Source organism: Macrobrachium rosenbergii, chromosome 39 (assembly GCF_040412425.1).
Source record: "Macrobrachium rosenbergii isolate ZJJX-2024 chromosome 39, ASM4041242v1, whole genome shotgun sequence".
NCBI lineage: Eukaryota > Metazoa > Arthropoda > Malacostraca > Decapoda > Palaemonidae > Macrobrachium > Macrobrachium rosenbergii.
The window spans coordinates 18,306,110-18,326,405 of NC_089779.1; the positions used below are offsets into that span (position 1 = coordinate 18,306,110).

General features: G+C 36.1%; 1 protein-coding gene across 1 annotated transcript in view; it reads right to left on the bottom strand.

Moving 5' to 3' along the window:
• Window positions 1-20,296, bottom strand: part of LOC136825801 (uncharacterized) — a 682,034-nt gene that overhangs the window by 425,529 nt on the left and 236,209 nt on the right. The window contains exons 2-4 of the mRNA XM_067082714.1: window positions 6,313-6,437; window positions 3,017-3,222; window positions 540-728 (exon numbers count right to left, since the gene is read on the bottom strand). Coding sequence (XP_066938815.1) covers window positions 540-728; window positions 3,017-3,222; window positions 6,313-6,437 — 520 coding nt within the window. The remainder of the gene's footprint in view (window positions 1-539; window positions 729-3,016; window positions 3,223-6,312; window positions 6,438-20,296) is intronic.

The window sequence follows — 20,296 nt, forward strand, 5'->3', positions numbered from 1 at the left end:
CAGACCAACTTATTATTATTCAGTAGATGAAACCCATTCATATGGAACAAGCCCACAAGGGTCATTGACTTGAAATTCAAGCTTCCAAAGAATATGGTGCTTATTAGAAAGAAGTAACAGCAGGCAATGAGAAATACAGAAAGAAGAGATCACTTACTAAAAAGGAAAAAAAATTAATAAATAGATAAAAATGTATTAAAATCCATGAAGAATAGTATTCGGGTAGTAATGCATTGCATTTTTGCTTGAACTTCTGAAGTTCCCACTGCACGACATCCTCTGGGAGGCTGTTCTAAAGTCCAACAGTGTGAGGAATAAAGGACCTCTGGAGCTGAGAAGTTCGACAGCGAGGCACATTTACTGCATATGGGCGTCGCTGTTCGTGAATCTGGTCACTCTCTTATTCTAATGTTTGACTCGTATCCATTCATCAGAAAATAACTCTCAAAACATTTGGCTAAACATAACCCCTTTCAAATACAGTAAAGTAACAAATATCCTTACAGACCACTGAACCCAAAGATATAGAATCGACATACCTCTTTCGCAGCCTTCTTGATGAAATTTGTGTCGGTGATGTGGAACGCATGCTTGAGGGCTGCTTCCGGGTTGGTTTCGTACTGTGGATTCTGCATCATGTACTGATGCAAGTGTGCAGCACTGTAGACCGCTGCATCCGTGCCAGCATGGCCGTCAAATACGCCGTAATATGCATGAGGGTACCCATACTGTAACAGAAAATCATTATTACTTTGGAGATACTGAGTCTAATGACATTTATAATTCCTAATGAACACAATATTCTCTGGAAGCTTGAATTTCAAGTCAATGGCCCCCTGTGGGCTTGTTCCATATGAATAGGGTTCATCTTCTGAATAATAATAATTACAAGAACATTTATAATAGACCATTACTAAATATCAACTCATCAACATCATAAACATTCATTAGTCAGCTTTTCCCTGTATGGTGTTAAACGTGAAATCACTTACATCCATTTTCCCCTGTACTGTGCTTTTTGAACCCCCATCAAATCTAAGCATTCATCTCTCACTTTTCACGTTTTTTTTTTTATACTAAACTCTCATGTGAGCTCAAAAGAGGAGAAGAATACGCAAAGCACATGAACAGAAAGGGGAATGTCAAAAAAAAAAAGCTTTTGTGCCTAACGACAAAAATTACTGCAGATTTGAGCAGAATGCTTAAATAATAAGCAGTAGTAGCTGTATTATTATTATTATTATTATTATTATTATTATTATTATTATTATTATTATTATTATTATTCACACGATGAACCCTATTCATATGGAACAAGGCCCCAGAGGCCAGTGACTTCAAATTCAAGCTTCCAAATAAAACGGTATACATCTATACTCAAATCGAACCATAAAAGGTGAATTTAAAACCAGAACAAGACCTCTATACAGTATACAAGCATACCTTTTGATTAATCTAAAAATAACAGGATAATTAGGCTTCCATGATACAAACCAAATTTTACAAATTCTTGCAAACAAACCTGAATAAATGAAAGATGTAAAACTGACACAGAGAACTGCAATCGTATCAAAGGAAGAAAGGCAATGAAGATGCAACTGAAATTGTGTTTAACACCGCCATCTCGACCCAACAACAGATTCTGACCCTAAGACCTCCTTTCTCTCTCTCTCACCAGTGTCCATTTCCAAAGTGTCAGATTTCCCAGACCCTTCACTTTTCCACGGTGTTCCGTCTTAGTCCCTGCCCCTCTCCTCGTTTTCTCAATTTCAGCTTTTACAGAATGGAATGGAATATAAAATTTAAGCCAAAAGCCAAGCACTAGGACCCATGAGGTCATTCAGTGCTAGGGAAATTGAATGTAAATAGGTTTTGAAGGTTAACAGGAGGAAAACCTCACACTTGCACTATGAAACAATTTTTAAGAGAGGGTGGAAAGTCAGATGGAAGAAAGTAAATATGAACGGAGGTACAGTAAAAAAAAAAGGTATGAAAGGGGTTGCAGCTATGAGCCGAAGGGACGCTTCGAAGTAATGCCTACTGTGCACCGCGTGAGGTGCACTGACGGCACTAGCCCCCTACGAGATTCAGCTTTTATAATCTCATTTCCTTTGCATATGCTCTCCAATTTTCATGTGGTATTCTATAACCAAGCGGCTTACTGTAAATCACTTAGACTGTCATCTGTTTAAAAAATAACAACTCTCTACTTTAGTTTGTGTTTTGACTGACTGATTGATTGGTTATTGTATGACAGTTAAGTCTGATGACGTCACTGGAACCGAAATGAAAAATGGTTACATGATAAAACTGATAAAAATTAATGTTAATTACTGAAGATCTAGTAATACATAAAAATGGCTGAATATCATAAATATGTTAGTAGTTTTTAAAAAGTCCATTACACTGTCAATAACTGTGTCATAACTCCACAGAGATTATACTAATTACTAACACACTAATAACATAAAAATGGTTGAATATCCTAAAAATGTCAATAGTTTCAAGTTAAATATCCTAAAAATGTCAACAGTTTTTAAGCTGAGCATCATAAAAATGTCATAAGTTTCTAAGTTGAATATCATAAAAATATCAATAGTTTTTAGTTAAGTATCCTAAAAATGTCAATAGTTTTCAAGTTAAGTATCCTCAAAATGTCAATAGTTTTCAAGTTAAGTATCCTTAAAGTGTCATTAGTTTTCAAGTTAAATATCATTAAAATGTCAATAATTTTTAAGTTAAATATCCTAAAAAGAAGTCAATAGTTTTTAAGTTTAATATCATAAAAATGTCAATAGTTTTTAAGTTGAATATCATAAAAATGCCACAAGTTTCCAAGTTAAATATCATAAAATGTCAACAGTTTTTAATAAGACAATGACACCACGCCACAGTCACAACCCAACATGAAAAATGCCAATAGTTATTAAAAAGACCATGTCATTGTCGTCAACTTCATGACGTCATAACCCCGTTTGTAAGAATAACAAAGGTCAAGGACGCAGGTGCCCCTTACATCCATTCCATAGAGCGTGTTGAGGTCGTGGATAATGACGTGCCGGTCCTCCATCTTCCTTCGGGTGTTCTTGATGGCGAAGTGGCTGATGGGGTGGTACCTGGGCAGCTTGTCCACCTGATCCACCGTCAGGCTCTCGGCCATCTCTCGGATCACGCCGTTCGCCTTTGAGGTCACCTCTTGGATCAGCTTCATGGCGTCGTATGCTGTAGAAGGTGGGAGAGTCGTTAGTGGCACTGAAATGGCACAGGGCATAGATTTTTTCTTTTGGGGGGGTGGGGGTGATGAATGTTTGCCGGAAAGGGTAGGATATTTTCGTTTCAGGTTATGGATAAATGTGGCAGTGACTGCTTTTTTTAATGTTTTGTTTTTAGACGAACTTACTGTGTGTATATGTGTAATATTATATATATATATATATATATATATATATATATATATATATATATATATATATATATATATATATATATATATATATATATATATATATATATATATATATATATATATATAGACAGAAATTTATATATATTATTTATAACATATATAAATATATAATACATACATATCTACATATATATATATATATATATATATATATATATATATATATATGTTCTGCTATGTTACTGTGTTACTGTTACACGACAAAACCCCTAAAACAACGAGTCATTCAAATCCATCTGCAGTCCTAATATAAATTAATGAGAACGATTATGTCAAACCAAAATGTCACAGGCAATCACTCTAAACCTGGCCACCAAGTCACGAACCACAATAATCGAACACTAACCCGAAGGCCACTTTGAAGACCATCCTTTCTCTACTTCAGTAACAAATATACTGAAGAAACAAATCTACAGCCATGTATGGGTACAAATATATTGAAAAATAAATGTAACCTGAGAGCTTTCGGGAATCTGTTCAGATTTACTTTTAAAAATGTATGTACCCAACATAACTGTAGATTTGTTTCTCCATTTCAAGACTCTTGCTACTAAGAGTATTTTTTAATAATAATAGATAACCCATCCGTACACTTTACAAAAAGAATTGGCGAAGCAACCCACAATGATGAAATGGTAAATATACATTAAAATATATACATAAAACAAGAGTTAAATACTTGATATAAAATGCCATTTCTCACCAGAATCATACTAGTTGCCATTCTACAGTCTATCACTATAGAACAAGAATTCCTGAGTTTCTAAATAATGTTCTTGTAGAATTTTGGGTTTATTTATATTTTGATATTATTGTCTGCCTTTTCTTTTTAAAAGTTACGTTATGGAGTTGATAAAACGACAAAATTATTCCTTTTCTATAGTCTCATAAATGAAAGCCGTAAAATTACACAATAAACACTTTTATGTATATACATACATCACCAAGGAAGTAATAGGGAAAGGCATCCTCATTCTTTAACGTTTTATTTCCAATGCCGACGTTTCGCGACGAATTCCAAGTCGCATTTTCAAGGCTGTAAAATATAATTTGTGAACATCAACAACAAATTAATGCAATGGCAACAGCTCTTTATGTAGTAAAAATATTTAAAGCAAACCACCTCATTCCAAGACAAGTCAATAATAAGCAAAAGTTCACTAAAATCTAAAACAACCTACCTATATGAAAGAAAGAGCAAGACTAACACACACGAGTAAATAAATAAAAACTGAGTGAGGAAAACCAGTTGCCCAAACTAGGCTATAAACAATTTAACTGAAGACGATTGAGTATTTAACGACGGCACTGTCTTCTTGATAATTATGGATTCTAGGATGGTTAAGTCGTTGTTGTTCTGCACTTGGCCTAGGACGGAAAAATCCTTGCTGTCAATATAAGTTTTCCATCTTAGGCCACGCGCAGAACAACGACTTAACCATCCTAGAATCCATAATTATCAAACAGACTGTACCGTCGTTAAATACTCAATCGTCTTCAGTTAAATTGTTTATAGCCTAGTTTGGGCAACTGGTTTTCCTCACTCTGTTTTTATTTATTTATGTTATTTATTTATAGGTAGGTTGTTTTAAGATTTTAGTGAACTCCTTTTACTTATTATTGACCTGCCTTGGAATGAGGTGTTTTGTTTTAAATATTTTTACTACATAAAGAGCTGTTGCCATTGCATTAATTTGTTATTGATGTTCGCAAATTATATTTTATAGCCTTGAAAATGCGACTTGGAATTCGTCGCAAACGTCGGCATTGGAAATAAACTGTTAGAGAATGAGGATGCCTTTCCCTATTACTTCCTTCGTGATGTATACTTCGAGCCTCAGCTCCGGCCCTTGTGTGTGTACACACACATACACACTATATATATATATATATATATATATATATATATATATATATATATATATATATATATATATATATAATGTTCAGCAACGGTACTGATTGATGACACTTCTTGTTACTGTTAAATCAAATCCTTGTTTTTCTTTAATAAACTTCTAGCAAAGGTACTGACTGATGACACTTGTTACTTATTAACTTCTTTGTGGCGACAGAGAAGTACTCGACTCAATTCTTACTCCCATCTGTGATGCCACCTAGCTCAATCAATCAAATACTCACTCTCCTCGGTGACTGCAAGAGTTTCATCCAGTCAAACCTCAACTCGCCTGTAGCAGACCTCTGGCTAACCAGTCAACTGTCACTGTCACTGTGATACAACTTGGTCAAGCAGTTAATGATGTCTGGTCTGTGATGCCATAACGTCCACTGACACGTTATGGTATTCACTATCATACTGACTGTCATCTATTATGGTATTCACTGTCATACTGACTGTCATCTGTCATGGTATTCACTTCCATACTCACTGTCATCTGTTATGGTATTCACTGTCAAACTCACTGTCATCTGTCATGGTGTTCACTATCATACTCACTGTCATCTGTTATGGTATTCACTCTCATACTGACTGTCATCTGTCATGGTGTTCACTAACATACTCACTGTCATCTGTTATGGTACTCACTACCATACTCACTGTCATCAGCTATGGTATTCACTACCATACTCACTGTCATCTGTTATGGTACTGAAGAGTCATCTGTTAAGAAACTAGGTATACTCTGTTATGGTATTGAACTGTCATCCGTCATGGTACTCACTACCATAATCACTGTCATCTGTCATAGCATTCACTACCATGCTCACTACCATCTGTGACCTAGCTTAGTTAATAACCAAAGACATAAGGGATAGCATATTCAATCCCGACCGCCCACCCAGTCAACAGAACTGTCAACTGTGACAGTGACAACAAGACTCACTGTTATTGGTGGTAGTGTTGGGTCCGTCGACCTCATCCTCCATGCCACCCCCGTTGACCCCCGGGTTCCTCATGGCTGACCAAACCCTGTGGCCGACATACTCTCGCACGTACGGAGGACATTCCCTGGAATAAACAAGTTCTGTCAGACAGGAATTATAGATGATGTCTTGAGAGTATTTGGTTACATTGGTACGTGGTAAAATAGAAAGCCCTGATTTACGTGTAAATCTTTGCATGAATCTGTAAATGGAGGATTCTGACTTAAACTAGAAAGAAAAAATATGAGACATTTAAAAGAGAACGGGAAAAAATGAGACATTCAAATTATGAAGGAAAAATATGAGACATTTACAACAAAAAGAACAAAAATGAGACATTTAAATTATGAAGAAAAAATTACACATTTAAATTATGAAGAAAAAATATGAGACATTTGAAATAAAAGGAAAAAAATTAATCATTCAAATTATGAAGTAAAAATATGAGACATTTAAAATAAAAAGGAAAATGAGACATTTAAATTATGAAGAAAAAATCTGAGACGTCTAAAATAAAAAGAAAAAATGAGACATTTAAAATAAAAAAGAAAAAATGAGACATTTAAAATAAAAATGAAAAAATTTGTCATTTACATTATGAAGAAAAAAATAGACATTTAAAAAAATGAGACATTTAAAATACAGAAAAACATATGAGAAATTTTAAATAAACAGAAGAAAATATGAGAAACTTTAATAAAAAGAAGATATGAGAAATTTTACATAAAAAGAAGAAAAAGTATGAGAAACTTTTAACAAAAAGTCGAAAATATGAGATATTTAAAATAAAAAGAAAAAATAAGAGGCATATTATTTACCCAAGGACCATACACATCAAAGATGTTCTCTACCCATGGGCTCCACACATCACGCAATAACAAACAAACGAATTTGGGTTTTAAATAGAAAAAGAATAATAATGATAAAGGACATTTTTATTACGCTTAGGGAAAGGGGCATCAGGTACACGCGAGTATTTGTAAACAAACGCCTTTCATAACAACGATCTTTCCCTTTAAATCGAACCCTAAAAAAGTAATACCATGAATTACCTATTACCTCAATTAAATCCAGCTTACGTCAGGCGTTACGGAGACGTTCGTGCGAAGGAGAGAGATACGCAGGATTAGGAGAGGAGGAATTCCTCACAAAAAAAGAAAAACAAACACACACACACACACACATTGGCTTTACAGATACGACATTTTATGCCGATTAACGAGTTCGGTTTCTTCAAGAACTTGAATTATCCCTCCGCTTGGAGTCTCTGCCACGCTTGTGTCTGCCTCACCCAGTGGCAGGTGCGAACAACAACTACTACTCCTCCTCCACCTCCTTCAGTGGACTGAGATCCTCCTCCTCCTCCTCCTCCTCCTCCTCCTCCTCTTCTTCTTCTTCTTCTTCTTCTTCTTCTTCTTCTTCAGTGGACTGAGAGAGAGAGAGAGAGAGAGAGAGAGAGAGAGAGAGAGAGAGAGAGAGAGAGAGAGAGAGAGAGAGACTTCTTCTTCAGTGGATTGAGAGAGAGAGAGAGAGAGACTCTTCTTCTTCAGTGGATTGAGAGAGAGAGAGAGAGAGAGAGAGAGAGAGAGAGAAACTCTTCGTCAGTGGACTGAGAGAGAGAGAAACTCTTCTTCAGTGGAGAGAGAGAGAGAGAGAGAGAGAGAGAGAGAGAGAGAGAGAGAGAGAGAGAGAGAGAGAAACTCTTCGTCAGTGGACTGAGAGAGAGAGAAACTCATCCTCAGTGGACTGAGAGAGAGAGAGAGAGAGAGAGAGAGAAACTCTTCTTCAGTGGATTGAGAGAGAGAGAGAGAGAGAGAGAGAGAGAGAGAGAGAGAGAGAGAGAAACTCTTCTTCAGTGGACTGAGAGAGAGAGAGAGAGAATGTTAATTACACTTCTGTATAAGAAGGTGGACTCTATGACACCTTGTGCACGCAATGGATTGAGAGAGAGAGAGAGAGAGAGAGAGAGAGAGAGAGAGAGAGAGAGAGAGAGAGAGAGAGAGAGAGAGAGAGAGAGAATTTTATTTAATTATACTTCTGTATAAGAACGTGGCCTCTATGCCTCTTTGCATACGCAATGTGAAGAGAGGGGAATTTATTTGTACAATTACCTATCATCTCCTCCTCCTCCTCCTCCTCCTCCTCCTCCTCCTCCTCCTCCTCCTCCTCCAGGTAAACCAATTTAACTACGACGAACAGAAAAAATACAGGTTACGTTAATATGACGGAGGTCTGCTCCGAGGCGACATGGTTCGGATTATACGCTAAGAAGTAGGCAAATAGTTCCTGAACGAGTCACACTAAATCACATTACTGATGTTCCACAGCACTGAACACATAAGGACTGTTTTTCTGACGTTACCGATTTGCGGTTGAATATTTATTCACATCTGACGATTATTTCCGATTAAGAACAAGACAGGAATTGGAGTATAGAATTTAGGACGAAGGCCAAGCGCTGGGACCTATATATAATGAGGTCATTCACCGCTGAAACGGAAAGAACCTCAAGTAATGCCTACAGTGCGCCGAGTGAGGTGCACTGACGGTACTATCACCCTGCAAAATTTTCCTTTCAGCGCTGAATGACCTCATAGGTCCCAGGGCTTGGCCCTTGGCCTAAATTTTAACATTTAAAGCGAAGTTTTCAGATGAATGACCAAATACTTGTGGGTCTAGTTTAATCATATAATTTGAATAGAATGGAATGGAATATGGGGTTTAGGCCATAGGCCAAGCACTGGGCCCCAAGAGGTCATTCCATACTAAAATGAATGAAGAAGTGTTAAAAAACTTATTTATTCACATATACACTGGCAAAGGTTTACACACGTACGTTAAATATATTCATCCAGGTTTCCTCGGTGCAGTCGAGTTTTCTGTACAGCGGATAATCAAGGCCACCAAAAATAGATCTATCTTTCGGTGGTCTCGATATAACGCTGTATGAGCCGCGGCCCATGAAACTTTAACCATTGCCAGGTGGTGGCCTGCCTTATATCGTTACCAGAAGCACGATTATGGCTAACTTTAACCTTAAATAAAACTTATAAAGCTACTGAGGCTAGAGGGCTGCAATTTGGTATGTTTGATGATTGGAGGGTGGATGATCAACATACCAATTTGCAGCCCTCTAGCCTCAGTAGTTTTTAAGATCCGAGGGCGGACAGAAAAAGTGCGGACGGACAAACAAAGCCGGCACAAAGGATTTTTTTTTACAGAAAACTGAGTAAACTCTTAAAAAACTTATTTAAATAAGATTGTATAAATCTATATCATTTAACATCATCACCACATCTGATATACTGTAGTTGCCATCTAAAATTTGCCTTGCAGAATGAGTTCATATTAAAACATGGCCAAATATAATGAAATAGGATACGACAAAACTCAGCAGTCTAATGAAGGGGTCCATTCTTCATACTTGACAAATGTTGTTAAGATTATAATTCAAAAGATGGACCCTATTCATATGGAACAAGCCCACCACAGGGGACACTAACTTGAAATTCAAACTTCCAAGGAATATTATTATTATTATTATTATTATTATTATTATTATTATTATTATTATTATTATTATTATTATTATTATTATCCAAAGAAAATTATGGTGTTTATTTGAAAGAAGTATATAACAGAAGGTAATAAGAAACATAGAAAGAAAGGATCAGTTATCATGGGAAAAAAATTAATTAAATTAATAAATAGATAAAAATAAGACGGCCAAAATAAAGTTTGCTATACTCTGCTAATTTATACTCTTGATATCGTCAACAGAAAACATAAAAGTATATAAAAAAACAGTGACAACGTTGAAACTTAAATAACGCATCTAGTTTTTTAACATAACCTAAATGTACAAAATAAATAAATATGCATTTAAGAATCTTTTTAAGAGATTAAAATATATTTCTTAACCTTCAGCTTTAGAACAGAACTATGTATGAAAGTCACGCACGCAAAAGTAATATAAGAAAAAAACTTTCAATTTGGCCGATTCCGGCCCAAGGAAGGGACGCTGCAAAGAACCTTACGTAATGCTTACAGTGCACCGCGCGTGAGGTGAACTGACGGCACTACCATTTACAGGGGAATGTGCGTATGCATACCAGCTACGTGTCATTCCCTGCGTAATCTCTAAGGGCGAATTGAGGAACCACGCGAACCCTACGCACAAAGGAACAACCCAAAATGCTGTACTTGTATTGATCTTCAAGAGAACTAACTGGGCCACACGCACAATATCTGAGAAACTTTTATATTACAGAAACACGCACTGCCTTCATCTTTTCCTACTACTACGCAGGATCTGCAGCCAGACAGTAGGTCAATCGTTTTGTGTCGTGATCATATTTCTTTTTCTCTCTCTCTCTCTCTCTCTCTCTCTCTCTCTCTCTCTCAATCGACTTGTGTCTAGCGTTCTCCTGCCTGTCCCTCTTTCAATCGCTGTGCGCTCCTCGTCGTGTTTATTCTCTCTCTCTCTCTCTCTCTCTCTCTCTCTCTCTCTCTCTCTCTCTCTCTCTCAGCTGTACCGTACAGCTGTTCTTCGTGACGTGAGAATTCTCTTTCTCCCAGTCGTTTTGTACTGTAATCTCTCTCTCTCTCTCTCTCTCTCTCTCTCTCTCTCTCTCTCTCTCTCTCTCCCACAAACTTGTTTCGTGTAATGAATATTCACTTGTCCTCAAAGGTTCTGCACTGTGACTCTCTCTCTCTCTCTCTCTCTCTCATCACACACACACACAAAATTTGTTTTGTACAATGAATATTCACTTATTCTCAATAGTTCTGCACTATCACGTTCTCTCTCTCTCTCTCTCTCTCTCTCTCTCTCTCTCTCTCTCTCTCTCTCTCTCTCTCTCCCCTTTATAATTTCTCCGTATCTATCTCCCTATCTCACACACACACACACACACACACACACACTAACTTGTTATATGCAATGAGTATTCGCTTATTCTCAATGGTTCCGCTCTCTCTCTCTCTCTCTCTCTCTCTCTCTCTCTCTCTCTCTCTCTGCAAGCCCCAGTACCTGACCAATGAGTCACTGGTCCTAGCCGCATTACATCAGGCCCTGCTGTTGGCCGCTGGCACTAACGAAAAAGGGGCGGTCTCGCCCAGCGACAAATCCGACCCACCTTCGGACCTCCTGCGGCTCTAAGGCGACTTTGAGTAGCCGAAAGACTCATGAAGACAGTCCCTAAGCCCCGCCTTTTCATAGGTATTTGCGTCTCTTTATTATTATTATTATTATTATTATTATTATTATTATTATTATTATTATTCAGAAGATGAACCCTATTCATTTGAACAAGCCCACAACAGGAGCCACTTACTTGAAATTCGAGCTTCCAAAGATCATTATTATTATTATTATTATTCAGAAGATGAACCCTATTCATTTGAACAAGCCCACAACAGGAGCCACTTACTTGAAATTCGAGCTTCCAAAGATTATTATTATTATTATTATTATTATTATTATTATTATTATTATTATTATTATTATTCAGAAGATGAACCCTATTCATTTGAACAAGCCCACAACAGGAGCCACTTACTTGAAATTCGAGCTTCCAAAGATTATTATTATTATTATTATTATTATTATTATTATTATTATTATTATTATTATTATTATTATTATTATTATCATCATTCAGACGATGAACCCCATTCATATGGAACAAGCCCAACACAGGGGCCATTTACTCAAAATTCAAGCTTCCAAAGAATATTATGGTGTTCATTCGAAAGAAGTAACAGAAGGTAATGGGAAATACAAAAAGAAGAGAGCTAGGGACTAATTTCTCAGGACGCAAATACATAGAATTATTCATTACTTTCATTTTAATATTTTTACTTACTTTTTTATTTAATAATTTTGTTAATTTATCTGTTTTGTAATAACTGATCTCATCCTACAACCTTCTGTTACTTCTTTCGAATGAACACCATCATATTCTTTACAAGCTTAAATTTCCAGTCAATGGCCCCTGTGGTGGGCTTGTTCCATATGAATAGGGTTCATCTTCTGAATAATAATAATAATAATAATAATAATAATAATAATAATAATAATAATAATAATAATACTCTTTGGAAGCTTGAATTTTAAGTCAGTAGCCCCTGTGGTGGGGTTGTTCCTTATGAATAGGGTTCATCTTCTGAATAATAATAATAATAATAATAATAATAATAATATTAATAATAATAATAATAATAATAATAATAATAATAATAATAATACTCTTTGGAAGCTTGAATTTTAAGTCAGCCCCTGTGGTGGTTGTTGTTCCTTATGAATAGGGTTCATCTTCTGAATAATAATAATAATAATAATAATAATAATAATAATAATAATAATAATAATAATATTCTTTGGAAGCTTGTTCCTTATGAACAGAGTTTATCGTCTAAATAATAATAATAATAATGATAATAATAATAATAATAATAATAATAATAATAATAATAATAATAATTACCTAAAAGCACAGAGGTTAAACATTTACGTAAAACCCGCGGGACAATTATATGGCTTCCCATTAAGAAAGATCTAATCACGAACTTCTCAGAATTTAGATTGACTTAGTCCCTTCTAGCGAATAATTTAGAGATACCTTTACATATTGAAATTAGGAGAGAAGGCTTTTATAACAGTTAATCAACCTGCAAAGGAACGCGAGGGGAATTATTCTACAACAGAAATTCCAAAGCTATCTTTTCCATACTCACAAAACTATACTACTGTTTTCTAGACATAACTTTGGAGAATCAGACTCTGAAATCATGAGTAACATTTCCGCCATGATGAAGAGTGAAAAAGCATCAAAACCACAATGAGAGAGAGAGAGAGAGAGAGAGAGAGAGAGAGAGATTAGTAGAGAGCTAGAGAGGCATTATAATTTACATGATTTTTTTATTCGTGAAGGATCTTAACGGATAAAAAAATATATACAAATTCATCACACGTCAAATCATCTGAAGAATGAAAACACGAAGGAAAAAAAATTATATATATATATATATATATATATATATATATATATATATATATATATATATATATATATATATATATATATATATAAAACATCCAACCGCTAAGGCAGCCAAGCTTTTCCTAAAAAAAAAAAAAAACAGCCAAGCCTTTTCTCAAGCAAAAAAAAAAAAAAAAAAAAACTCAAGCAACGATGACCAAGAGACCACTGCAAAAGGTCGCCGACCTTTCCCCAAAGGCCACGGCAAGTGAAAATCGGAGAGGCCACGAAAAATGCAGGTACAAATCACAGCCACTTTCTCTGCATATTCTCTGGAGAGAGAGAGAGAGAGAGAGAGAGAGTTTGTGTGAATTTTATGTATACGTGTGTGTCAGAGAGAGAGAGATTGTGTGCATTTTGTGTGCACGTGTACCACAGAGAGAGAGAGAGAGAGAGAGAGAGAGAGAGAGAGAGAGTTTCTTTGAATTTTGTGTACGTGTGTCACAGAGAGAGAGAGAGAGAGAGAGAGAGAGAGAGAGAGAGAGAGAGAGAGAGAGAGAGAGAGAGATTTATGTGCAAAAAAGCAAAAAAGAGATTACTGTCACGTCGACGCCACAATGATTCTCCGAACAATTATTAGAATGAGTGTGAAAACAACGGTCAATTTCCAACGGCGTAACGGAGCGTCGTTGAGTCAATGAATGACGTCACGAGGTCTGACTCATCACCGACTGCGATTGCACTGTTGCACACAAATACTTTCCACCTGCAATCCCCGCTCTGATGCGCCGCCTCTCGTTTTCTATGCGGGATCGCGACGAACGCCTCGTTTTCTATGCGGAATCCTAAACAATCAACTCGTTTTCTGTACAGAACCAAGATTTATTTATTTATTTATTTTAGGACAAATAAATGAATCTTAAAATTATTGCTTTGCGAAGATGATGGAGATATGCAGTCCAATAAATGACAGCTAATGGAATAAAAAAACAAAAGACGAGTTTGACAGGACGACGAAAGGACGTACGAAGGAACGAGCGAACGAGAGGACGAACGAGGGACGAACGAAAGGACGGACGAACGATGAGACGAACGACCGAACGAAGGGGAGCACGAACGAACGATGAAACGAACGAAAGGACGAACGAAGGGGCGCACGAACGAACAAACGATGAAACGAACGAAAGGACGAACGATGAGATGAACGAACAAACGATGAAACGAACGAAAGGATGAAACGAACGAAAGGACGAACGAACGAACGATGAGACGAACGAACGATGAGATGAACGAACAAACGATGAAACGAACGGACGAAGGAACGAAATCAGCAGCAAGCCCGTTCTGCAAATTGTCACTGAACAAGATGAGGGCAGAGGAACAGGCGGAGGAGGAGGAGGAGGAGGAGGAGGCGCGTCAGCGAACCTGTCAAACAGAGAGGAGCCAGCGAACTCCAGTTACTACTACGACGTTCTACTACAGCTGGTTGAGGGAACTAGCCAAGTTTTGGTTGTTTAATCTTTCTTTTGTGTTTCTTATTTGTTTCTTTAACAAACATGACAAGTTTTTGTATTTTATAAGTAATGTGTAATATTGACATTCATGTGTTAATTAATGTGTTTTTTGGTTGTTTATTTCTCCTTATATATATATATATATATATATATATATATATATATATATATATATATATATATATATATATATATATATATATATATATATATATATATAAAATTTATATCTATATAATTTTGTAGATAAATAAATATATATGTATGTATGTATGTATGTATGTATGTATGTATGTATGTATGTATGTATGTATATATATATATATATATATATATATATATATATATATATATATATATTATATATATATATTATATATATATATTATATATATATGTATATATATGTGTATATATATATATATATATATATATATATATATATATATATACACACAAATAAACTTCCGCATTCAGCATTCTAGAACTTCCGCTGCACACCACCAGTTAGTGACATAATCTAATTGCCTCAAGTTTATCATTATTTTTTTTTCACATTCCCTCCGGGGGTTTTATCAACAGGCTGGCGACGACAGGAACCAATTATATATAATGACTTCACCCAAAAAGCTCAACCACTTCTCCCGGAAACTTTTAAACCAAAATGGAGTGTAAAAAAAAAAACAGCCCTTTTTAAATTATGGATGCAATTCGGACTGACACATACATAATCTGTTCGCACAAATACTATTGTTATTAGGTATGACGACGTAAATAATATACTGCCATTGTCACTACTACTACTACTACTACTACTACTACTACTAATAATAATAATAATAATAATAATAATAATAATAATAATAATAGTACATAGGATACAAATGATATTAGGCACGTGAAAAGATCACTAATAATAATAATAATAATAATAATAATAATATAATAATAATAATAATAATAATAATAATAATAATAATAATAATAATAATACTATGGACCATCATAACATCAGGAATATGACAGATCACCAGCTATAATAATAATAATAATAATAATAATAATAATAATAATAATAATAATAATAATAATAATAAGGGAGAAGCACATTCTATCTCCTTCAAAAACATAAGCCTTCTGATCATTAGATGCAAAATATGCTAAATTACAAAGTAAACAGATAAAAACCTCAAAGTATATCAGACATGTTTAATATAAAAAGCGTAAGTCTTTGTGCAGGCTAGTGCAGGCTAGAGAGAGAGAGAGAGAGAGAGAGAGAGAGAGAGAGAGAGAGAGAGAGAGAGAGAGAGAGAGAGAGACTGGATTGTTAGAAGGGATGGGATAGGGAGTGGTGGGTTAAGGATGCTCCGTCGGCAGTATTTGACAACAACCCTGCAATATAAGTTCCGCCTTCCCTCTACTCCTAGGAAACGGATGAAAATGAGAGGGAGTGAGAGGGAGTTAAAGGGAGGGGGAGAAGGATGGGAAGTATAATGAGAGAGGGAGGAAAATGAGAGCTAAAAGGAGCGGCAAAGAAACGGACGTATAAAGAGGGAGAGAGGGGGAGGAAGAGGAATTAAAATGAGGGGAATTTAAAGGGAGGGGGCGAAGGAACGGACGTATAAGGGTGGAGAAAGGGAGGGAGAGGGAGGAAAATGAGAGGGAGTTAAAGGGAGGGGGCGAAAGAATGGACGTACAAAAGAGGGAGAGAGGAAGAGGGAGGAAAATGAGAGGGAGTTAAAGGGAGGGGGCGAAGAAACGGACGTACAAAAGGGGGAGAGGAAGAGAGGGAGGTAAATGAGAGGGAGTTAAAGGAAGGGACGAAGGAACGGACGTACAAAAGGGGGAGAGGAAGAGAGGGAGGAAAATGAGAGGGAGTTAAAGGGAGGGGGCGAAAGAATGGACGTACAAAAGAGGGAGAGAGGAAGAGAGAGAGAGGAAGAGAGAGGGAGGAAAATGAGAGGGAGTTCAAGGGAGGGACGAAGGAACGGACGTATGAAAGAGAGAGAGAGAGAGAGAGAGAGAGAGAGAGAGAGAGAGAGAGAGAGAGAGAGAGAGAGTTTTGGAAAACTGTGCCGAGAGCAAAGGCGGGGCCACGTCTGGACCCCTTCCAAATCTCATGGCCTAACTACCACTGCAATATTAGCCGAAAAGGCAAAAGGCCCGGCCCCTCGAATGTCGCATACAGGCAGACTCTGATATCACCCACAATGTTCATTGTGCGTTCTAGTCTTCTGGCGTTGCTATGGAACAAATACATTCGTTAGGAACAAGTAGAGCGATTTATCATTATATCTGGCACGCCTGTTATTTCTTCACTAAGTTGTAATGCGTGATTTTATGCATATGTGTGTGTGTGCGTATATAATATATATAATTTATAATATTTATATATATATATATATATATATATATATATATATATATATATGTATATAAAATTTTTATATATAAAATATACATAAACATTATTATTGTTAATATTATTATTATTATTATTATTATTATTATTATTATTATTCAGAAGAGGAACCCTATTCATATGGAACAAGCCCACAGCGGCCATTAACTGAAATTCAAGCTTCCATACAATATGGTGTTCATTAGACAGAAGTAACACACACAGATATATATATATATATATATATATATATATATATATATATATATATATATATATATATATTCACTTTCAATATTATATTAAAAAATTTCAATCTCATCTCAAGGAAGGCAGTCTGCACACCCGTGATAAATCAATACCATTAATCGTATACATCATAAGCTTATATAAACATGTAAAAAACAACGTTTCGTGAAATTATTACAATGTTGCATTGACCTCCCGAAAGAAATTAAAAAAAGATAAAATATTATCGTAAAATTATTCTACATAAAACTAATCGCTTAGTATACACATATAAGTTCGAATGCAAAACGAAGCTGAGAGAGAGAGAGAGAGAGAGAGAGAGAGAGAGAGAGAGAGAGAGAGAGAGAGAGAGAGAGAGAGACTATCATAAATCCCGGGATTACCCTGTTCATTGACTGAAAAACTTCGGATTTTTCTCCCTGCTTCTATTTTCCCTGACTTATGAACTTCCTCACTTCAAAAGGCAGAAAGTTTCATCGCAACTTTTAATTTTTCTAGTTTTATTCGGGCCTGGGCAAGTAAAAGGTATTGGGCTGCCCATTTACTGGCCTTCCTACTATCAATTTTAAAGTTTAATATACCAAAAGTCACGATACCCCCAAAAGAATAAAATAGAATATAGAATTTAGGCCAAAGTCCAATAGCTGGGACCTATGAAGTCATTCAGCGCTGAAAGGGAAATTGTGAGTAAAGAAGGTTTGAAAGGTGTAACGAGAGGAAAACCTCGCAGCTGCACCATGAAACAATTGTTAGGAGAGGGTTCAGGAAAGGAAGATGGAAGTAAGAGAATATGAATGGAGGTGCAGTAAAAGGAATGAAAGGGGTTATAGCAGATAAGAGTCCTAAGCGTCAATCCAAACCACTGCATCAAAGCAAGAAGCTAAATATAATAAAATAACTAAAGTAATCGAGTATAATGAATGAAGTAAACAGTAAAAATATCAATAATTCAAGTTGACTGATTCCAGTGGCTTTAGGAAAGTAACAAAAGAGGCAGAGAGAGAGAGAGAGAGAGAGAGAGAGAGAGAGAGAGAGAGAGAGAGAGTCACCGCGGAAGATTCTGACTCGAATTTTAATGCTTTCATATTGACGTTTGCGATGACATTCTCTCTCAAAATTGCATAATCCGAAGGATCTCTCTCTCTCTCTCTCTCTCTCTCTCTCTCTCTCTCTCTCTCTCTCTCTCTCAAAATTGCATAATTCTGAAGAATCTCTCTCTCTCTCTCTCTCTCTCTCTCTCTCTCTCTCTCTCTCTCTCTCTCTCTCTAACAATCAGCAGAGCATCCAATGCCGCCATCTACTGTTCTACTGACTTTCCGTTCGAGGAGAAGCTGCGGTATATATCCGCGCCAAACAGACGTAAAATGTCTTCAATCATTACTCATTATGGCAACTAATTTTACACCCTTAATAGCGATATTTTCGATATTTTATTCATACACGAATGACATTAGGAATGGATCTAATATTACAATCTTCTTTGCATTCCGCTCTGCCCATTTCGATATGAGGTCGCTGTTTCCTATCAGCCTTCTCCACCTTCCTCTGTCCAGTGCAACCTGACTTCTTTAGTCTTTTTCCAGCTCATTAAATATAGCAGAATGGACACAAGGCATTTAAGAGAGCCTAAGGCTATCAACACTGGGGTGGAGAAAGTCATTCATTGTCGTCAAGAAGTCTAAAGAAATGACAGAAAGGATACGTCTTGTGAAAGGTGAGTATTTACGTCATAACATTAAGTTTCGTGAACGAAACCATGACAGTACATAGAACACCCAAACAAATAACTAAGTCGTTTTCATTATCATTAGAATAGGATAGAATATACAATTTAGACCAAAGGCCAAGCGCTGGGACCTATGGCGTCATTCAGCGCTGAAAGGGGAACTATTGGTAAAAAGGTTTGAGAGGTGTAACAGGAGGAAAATCTCGCAGTTGCACTATGAATCAATTGTTATGAGAGGGATTGATAGTAACATGGAAGAAAGAGAACATGAATGGAGGTACAGTAAAAAGAATGAAAAGGGTTGCAGCTAGGGGCCGAAGGGACGCCGCGAATAACCTTAAGTAATGCCTACAGTGCACCGCAGGAGGTGCACTGACGGCACTACCCACAAACGGGGATGATTACCACTAAGTAGGCCTCTGCTTTGAAAATATTCAACATTTCACTGAAATGAAAAAAACATAATTCAAATGAAATTATATTTTCGGAGCTCGTAAATTTCGACGAACTGAGAAAATATCATTTACAAATGAACACAAGTGACTCATCATCACCTTCATCTATCTTCATCATCATCACCATTATAAACAGCAAAGGAGAAATCACGAGAACTGGTCATGCAATGCAGAGTGAAAGTAACACCAAGGATAACAGTCACTGGGTGTCTGAGGCTGTGTCACGGTTGGATAACCTCCAGTCTCGCAGACGCTGTGTAAAGAAAATAATTATCTACCAAAAGAAGCGATTTATATCATAGAAGGATTGAACACGTATCTTAATTGGTGTTCACGTTCCTTACGTTACTGAAGAAAATAAAAGGGTTTTAATTTTTAAAAATGGAATCTTACATTGGTGAGGAAAATAAAAGGGGTTTTCGCAGAAAAATACAATCTTTCATTAACGAAAATAAAAAGGGTTTTCGCCGAAATATACAATCTTACATTAATGAAGAAAATAAATGGGTTGCCACCGGATAATACAATTTTACATTAATGAAGAAAATAAAAGGGTTGTCACCGGAAAATAAAATTTTACATTAATGAAGAAAATAAAAGGGTTGTCACCGGAAAA